At 33.6% G+C, this 8075-nt stretch overlaps 2 protein-coding genes across 2 annotated transcripts; both read left to right on the plus strand.

Annotated features, from left to right (window-relative positions):
• Nucleotides 1–350: 350 nt before the first annotated feature.
• LOC134269280 (uncharacterized) lies at nt 351–830 on the plus strand. The gene has a single exon (XM_062751479.1). It carries the CDS (start codon nt 351–353, stop codon nt 828–830), a length of 480 nt encoding a protein of 159 aa, XP_062607463.1.
• A 3033-nt stretch (nt 831–3863) lies between these two features.
• On the plus strand, nt 3864–4649 carry LOC134269281 (uncharacterized). The gene has a single exon (XM_062751480.1). The coding sequence runs from the start codon at nt 3864–3866 to the stop codon at nt 4647–4649; it is 786 nt and encodes a 261-aa protein (XP_062607464.1).
• The last annotated feature ends 3426 nt before the right edge of the window (nt 4650–8075 follow it).

Raw genomic sequence — 8075 nt, forward strand, 5'->3', positions numbered from 1 at the left:
TCTAAATTTAATATATCCAACAAGAAATGTGACCAAAGTATAGCAGTTTTTATCATTTAAGCTCAATCTGACCAATTTTCCCTGCATAGCGATTGAAATTTAGCTTTATTTTGTTCTTATTTTGTTTCAATAAGGAATCAAAGTTTTATATTTAACAGAAAAATAGTTTAAGGTTAGATCAAAACGGTAAACCACAAAAAGAAAGTAAATGAATGTTATAAATAGTCAAAATTATGATATCAATGAGGTCTCTGTCATAGTGATTGATAACTTTGCCGTCTGTTGTCACTTTTGCATCGGTTGTCACAGTTGCCGGTAATAGGGTGTGAACAGGTAACGTGGGGAACACCATGGGGACTTTGAAAAAGAACACTGAGGAAATGGAAAAAGAAGTAGAACAAATGAAACAGTCCCAGAAAAATATTGAGGATTCTATCACGGATCTCAAGTGCCGAAGCATGGAAAATAACCTACTATTCTATGGGCTAGCTGAGTATAATGGAAATAGGAGGGAGAATTGTGTGAGACTGATAAACGATTTCTGTGAGACAGAATTGGAAACTCCAAATGTCAGACAACAGATAGAAAGAGCGCACAGGATTGGACAGCTTAACCGAGAAAATACAAACCCGAGACCTATCGTGGTTAAGTTTTCCACATTCAGGGAGAGGGAAAGGATAAGGAAAAAAGCTACAAAGCTGTCATCCACACCATACAGGATCCAGGAACAGTATCCGAAAGAAATATATGAGCAGCGAAAGCAGCTATATCCAAAACTGAATGAAGCTAGTTACGGGGCAAGACAGCAAGACTCATCAAAAACAAACTGATCATTAACAGAGCAGAGTATGACCCGTTGGAACCCCAAGACAATCAAGAAGACGACGAAGACTGGGAAACGGTACAGCACAGATAGGACACACAGAAAAATGTATGCAGCTTACTGCAAGAAAATCTAAAAATATTATCTTGGAACATAAATGGTGAACCAATTGAAATTGTTGACCAGTTTATATATCTCGGTGTACTTTTGAATTATAATGGAAAATTTAATAATACACAAAAACAGCTGGCAATCCAGGGTAGAAAAGCAATGTTTTCGAAAAAATCAAAAATCAACCAAATGTGTCTAAATATTGAGACAATGTTTTCACTTTTTGATACTTATGTTGCAAGCATATTGAATTACGGTTGTGAAATATGGGGGGGGGGGACACAATGCTAGTGATATTAAAAAAGTACACTTGGACTTTATTAAATATGTTTTAGGTGTTAGAAGGAGCACAAATACTGCCATGATCTATGTTGAAACTGGTAGACTGCCTATGAAAATTGTTCGCATTTTTCGCATTTTTAAATTTTGGTTCAAGCTGTTAAAAACTGACAATTGTATTTTGAAAATGTGTTATGAATATTTGTTCAATGAATGGGAATATTCCGACAGACACTCTGATAATTGGGTTATAAATATCAAACAAAAACTTTATGAGAATGGACTCGGATTTATCTGGCTTGAACAAGACAGAGAAATGATTTGTAAACAATTTCCTGTAATCAAACAAAGAATAAAAAATAATTTCATACAAAATCTCATGGCAGAAATTAATTGTTCAACAAAATGTATTTTTTACAGACACATTGTAGATTATTTAACCTTGCAATATTATTTAAGAAAGTCAATACCTAATCTTTATAAAAAACAAATAAGTAGAATAAGATTGTCTTCCCATAACCTTGCAATTGAAACTGGCAGGCATAGAAATATTGTAAAGGAATTTAGATTTTGTGAATTTTGTAAAAATATCGTAGAAGACGAATTTCATTTTGTTTTAATTTGTCCCCTTTACAAGGAGTTGAGAAGTAAATATATCAAAAGTTACTACTGGAAAAAACCATCCGCATTCAAACTAGTCCAATTATTGAGTGTACAAAATTTTTCTGAGCTGTGTAAGTTAGGTAAATTTTTGCATTTAGCTTTTAAGTTAAGAAATGAAAAGATGTGATCCATTCTTCGTTTGTCCAATCGTTATATCAGTATATTTCTTTACATTTATTATGTGAGTCAAATTTGTTATATTTGATGTATAGACGCGCCATAGCAAGTGACTTCATTAAATAAACTAGGCGCTGCTTTTTCATGTATTGATACCATACCATACCATGCCAATCTGTTTTTTTCCTCTTAATTATGTTTGTAATAATATTGTGATAATACGTATGTATTAAGCAATAAAGAATAATAGTAATACTATTTTCGTATTGACCAAATTTTGGAAATGACCTTTGTCCGGTCCATTTCTCCAGAACAGCTAAAGATATGAAAGTTAACTGTGTCAGATATCATAGATCATGACTTGAAGATTTGTCCATTAACATTTTTTCCGTCGTCAATACTTCCGGTCGTCACAGAAAAGGGAATTAAAACTCGATTTTGAACATTTCTTTGTCTTTCTTTCTTCTTTTTTCTGTGATATTCTTGGTGAAAGTTAAAGCCCTTTTTTGATGATTTTACGTATAAACAGTTTCTTGATTTGATTAAGAAGGAATTAAATATCTTTGAATATCTGAGAACTTTTGCAAACGTAGGTTCAACGTTTCCTTAAACACTAAAAAATATTCATTTCATTTTCTCATAAATAGACTTCGCGGGGGGAAAACCCATTGTGCGATACACAAGTGTGCAGGTAAAGTCTTTGACGCGATGGCGAAAGGACCTGTAGAAAAACATAAAAACTTCCCTGGTTCAATTGAGACCAGATTTTAGTAAATAAAGTGTGTATATTGAATATATTATATGTGTTCATCTTATCCCCCCCCCATTTCTTTTTTGTGAACTGTAAAAAGACCTATCCCCAACCTTTCTCACATATTGAAATGAATGCCAATTCGGCTTTAATTTTTACATTCTACATAAACCGATCTTGACATTTACATAACAAGACACTCTTCTTAAAGTAAAGAAAATGATAAGGCTTAATTCTTTCTACAAAATAATGGTAATTTACAAGTCTATATTCAAGAAACCTGCCCCCCCCCCTCCCGGAAGAGCGCAGACAGGTAGACTTCGCAGATATAACATCTACAATGTACAGGTAACGTTTTAAAAGTTTCATTCATAAAAATCAGTTCCCCTGATGTCATCTGATAACTTTCCATCATTCATTCTTCCTATGTTTTGTATGTAGAATTTATAATTATTTAATTTAATTTTTTTTTATCTTGAGAAAATAAAGATTTTCAGCTGCATTTATTAGCATTTCGCGTTTTCTTGTATATATCTATTACTTGCAAATGAATAATGTCATTGAATAATACAGAAGAAATCAAACTTTATTTCCATCTTTTTTATTCATTCATAAATCCTTGGATCCGCTCCAATAGCTGCGCGATGCCCTCACCGCTACAGTAAACAAAACATTCATAACGCCGAAAATGTCCATGATTCCGCTGAACTAAGGAAGTTTACACATGTTTTATCATCTCATAACAAACATCAGCCCTCTCCAATGCAGGATTGCTCGAGTTAAAGAGGAAAATTCAGGAATTATTTTGCGTCAGCCATTTTCTGACGTGAACCTATGCGACAATTTGTAATATTCCAAAAATAGTAACCCAACAAAGTGTGTTCGTCATAAAACGTATATTAGTCCAAACAAAGGGGTGATTACATCTGTCATGGCGGACAGTGGTCACGATGAGTCTGTCGAAATACACAGCACGAATAAAGGTATGGACGATGTGAATACAGGTAGTGGCAATGATGAAGATGGTTTTGAGAAATGTGAAATGGATATAAGCGAAAAAAAAATCAGGAAATGATACACAAAAAAACAGTAGAAAGTCAGGTTCGTGTAAGTGAATTCATGACGCCTCCCCCCGCCCATACAAATCCAAACACTCTCCAATCCCTAATGAAACCAAAATGGGTTGATGAAATATTTGACAAACTATTGCAGATTGATAAAAAGTTAGCCAAGGTTGATGACATACATAGAAAAATCTCGGGAATTACGCAACGGTTAAATACCTTTAAATCGGACATCAACAATCTAAAGAAAATAACAGGTAACATGGGGAACACCATGGGGACTTTGAAAAAGAACACTGAGGAAATGGAAAAAGAAGTAGAACAAATGAAACAGTCCCAGAAAAATATTGAGGATTCTATCACGGATCTCAAGTGCCGAAGCATGGAAAATAACCTACCATTCTATGGGCTAGCTGAGTATAATGGAAATAGGAGGGAGAATTGTGCGAGACTGATAAACGATTTCTGTGAGACAGAATTGGAAACTCAAAATGTCAGACAACAGATAGAAAGAGCGCACAGGATTGGACAGCTTAACCGAGAAAATACAAACCCGAGACCTATCGTGGTTAAGTTTTCCACATTCAGGGAGAGGGAAAGGATAAGGAAAAAAGCTACAAAGCTGTCATCCACACCATACAGGATCCAGGAACAGTATCCGAAAGAAATATATGAGCAGCGAAAGCAGCTATATCCAAAACTGAATGAAGCTAGGTTACGGGACAAGACAGCAAGACTCATCAAAAACAAACTGATCATTAACGGAGCAGAGTATGACCCGTTGGAACCCCAAGACAATCAAGAAGACGACGAAGACTGGGAAACAGTACAGCACAGATAGGACACACAGAAGAATGTATGCAGCTTACTGCAAGAAAATCTAAAAATATTATCTTGGAACATAAATGGTGAACCAATTGAAATTGTTGACTAATTTATATATCTTGGTGTACTTTTGAATTATAATGGAAAATGTAATAATACACAAAAACAGCTGGCAATCCAGGCTAGAAAAGCAATGTTTTCGATGAAATCAAAAATCAACCAAATGTGTCTAAATATTGAGACAATGTTTTCACTTTTTGATACTTATGTTGCAAGCATATTGAATTACGGTTGTGAAATATGGGGGGGACACAATGCTAGTGATATTGAAAAAGTACACTTGGACTTTATTAAATATGTTTTAGGTGTTAGAAGGAGCACAAATACTGCCATGATCTATGTTGAAACTGGTAGACTGCCTATGAAAATTGTTCGCATTTTTCGCATTTTTAAATTTTGGTTCAAGCTGTTAAAAACTGACAATTGTATTTTGAAAATGTGTTATGAATATTTGTTCAATGAATGGGAATATTCCGACAGACACTCTGATAATTGGGTTGTAAATATCAAACAAAAACTTTATGAGAATGGACTCGGATTTACCTGGCTTGAACAAGACAGAGAAATGATTTGTAAACAATTTCCTGTAATCAAACAAAGAATAAAAGATAATTTCATACAAAATCTCATGGCAGAAATTAATTGTTCAACAAAATGTATTTTTTACAGACACATTGTAGATTATTTAACCTTGCAATATTATTTAAGAAAGTCAATACCTAATCTTTATAAAAAAACAAATAAGTAGAATAAGATTGTCTTCCCATAACCTTGCAATTGAAACTGGCAGGCATAGAAATATTGCAAAGGAATTTAGATTTTGTGAAGTTTGTAAAAATATCGTAGAAGACGAATTTCATTTTGTTTTAATTTGTCCCCTTTACAAGGAGTTGAGAAGTAAATATATCAAAAGTTACTACTGGAAAAAACCATCCGCATTCAAACTAGTCCAATTATTGAGTGTACAAAATTTTTCTGAGCTGTGTAAGTTAGGTAAATTTTTGCATTTAGCTTTTAAGTTAAGAAATGAAAAGATGTGATCCATTCTTCGTTTGTCCAATCGTTATATCAGTATATTTCTTTACATTTATTATGTGAGTCAAATTTGTTATATTTAATGTATAGACGCGCCATAGCAAGTGACTTCATTAAATAAACTAGGCGCTGCTTTTTCATGTATTGATACCATACCATACCATGCCAATCTGTTTTTTTTCTCTTAATTATATTTGTAATAATATTGTGATAATACGTATGTATTAAGCAATAAAGAATAATAATAATACTATTTTCGTATTGACCAAATTTTGGAAATGACCTTTGTCCGGTCCATTTCTCCAGAATAGCTAAAGATATGAAAGTTAACTGTGTCAGATATCATAGATCATGACTTGAAGATTTGTCCATTAACATTTTTTCCGTCGTCAATACTTCCGGTCGTCACAGAAAAGGGAATTAAAACTCGATTTTGAACATTTCTTTGTCTTTCTTTCTTCTTTTTTCTGTGATATTCATGGTGAAAGTTAAAGCCCTTTTTTGATGATTTTACGTATAAACAGTTTCTTGATTTGATTAAGAAGGAATTAAATATCTTTGAATATCTGAGAACTTTTGCAAACGTAGGTTCAACGTTTCCTTAAAAACTAAACATATTCATTTCATTTTCTCATAAATAGACTTCGCGGGGGGAAAACCCATTGTGCGATACATAAGTGAGCAGGTAAAGTCTTTGACGCGATGGCGAAAGGACCTGTAGAAAAACTTCCCTGGTTCAATTGAGACGAGATTTTAGTAAATAAAGTGTGTATATTGAATATATTATATGTGTTCATCTTACCCCCCCCCCCCCTCATTTCTTTTTTGTGAACTGTAAAAAGACCTATCCCCAACCTTTCTCACATATCGAAATGAATGCCAATTCGGCTTTAATTTTTACATTCTACATAAACTGACCTTGACATTTACATAACAAGACACTCTTCTTAAAGTAAAGAAAATGATAAGGCTTAATTCTTTCTACAAAATAATGGTAATTTACAAGTCTATATTCAAGAAACCTGCCCCCCCCCCTTCCCGGAAGAGCGCAGACAGGTAGACTTCGCAGATATAACATCTACAATGTACAGGTAACGTTTTAAAAGTTTCATTCATAAAAATCAGTTCCCCTGATGTCATCTGATAACTTTCCATCATTCATTCTTCCTATGTTTTGTATGTAGAATTTATAATTATTTAATTTAAATTTTTTTTTCTTGAGAAAATAAAGATTTTCAGCTGCATTTATTAGCATTTCGCGTTTTCTTGTACATATCTATTACTTGCAAATGAATAATGTCATTAATTAATACAGAAGAAATCAACCTTTATTTCCATCTTTTTTATTCATTCATAAATCCTTGGATCCGCTCCAATAGCTGCGCGATGCCCTCACCGCTACAGTAAACAAAACATTCATAACGCCGAAAATGTCCATGATTCCGCTGAACTAAGAAAGTTTACACATGTTTTATCATCTCATAACAAACATCAGCCCTGTCCAATGCAGGATTGCTCGAGTTAAAGAGGAAAATTCAGGAATTATTTTGCGTCAGCCTTTTTCTGACGTGAACCTATGCGACAATTTGTAATTAAGGTCTTCCGTCTTCACGGAAGACCTTATAGTTATTCTATTGTTTCTTATTAAGGTCTTCCGTCTTCACGGAAGAAGTTATAGTGATTGTGTTGTTTCTTATTATTAAGGTCTTCCGTCTTCACGGAAGACCTTATAGTGATTCTACTGTTTCTTATTAAGGTCTTCCGTCTTCACGGAAGACCTTATAGTTATTGTACTGTTTCTTATTATTATTATTCTTTTTATTATTTTTTTGACTTTCTAATTTTGTGTGCGCGATTTCCCGAAGACTACTGGATGGAATTACATGAAATTATCAGTGTAGATGTGCTGTAACATGAATTTGATCTATCCGAGAGATTTTTTGGAAATTCCTTTCTGGTGCCAAGTTACGGACAATTTCCTGAAATTAAAATGACATTTTGTCCACGATTAAACTCAAAAACGGTAAAAGATATCAACATGAAACTTTCAGGTATTATAGATAGTGATAGGTACTAACCAGGACGCGACTTTTCGTTCGTCGTCAGTACTTCCTGTCGTAAGGAGGTGCGAATTGAAAAAATCGTATTTTCTAATTTTTTTGTTTTTCAATATTTTTTATTTATTTTTGGAATGTTAATAGAGACTCTTTTATTGATGCTTACTATATAATTTGTTTGGATATTGATGCATCTACTCTCTAGATATTAACATTTAAAAATCTGAAGTGGGACCAAGATGGCGGCTGTCTCTGTCAACTCCGACAATTCGCGAGTAGGGGATTAAAGA

Source organism: Saccostrea cucullata, unplaced genomic scaffold (genome assembly GCF_032062105.1).
Source record: "Saccostrea cucullata isolate Sc308-1 unplaced genomic scaffold, CSIRO_AGI_Scuc_v1 ctg9427, whole genome shotgun sequence".
Classification (NCBI taxonomy): domain Eukaryota; kingdom Metazoa; phylum Mollusca; class Bivalvia; order Ostreida; family Ostreidae; genus Saccostrea; species Saccostrea cuccullata.

What these genes read in the sequence shown, in the direction of transcription:
- LOC134269280 (XM_062751479.1), top strand. Translation starts at nt 351, where the DNA reads ATGGGGACTTTGAAAAAGAACACTGAGGAAATGGAAAAAGAAGTAGAA.
- LOC134269281 (XM_062751480.1), top strand. Translation starts at nt 3,864, where the DNA reads ATGACGCCTCCCCCCGCCCATACAAATCCAAACACTCTCCAATCCCTA.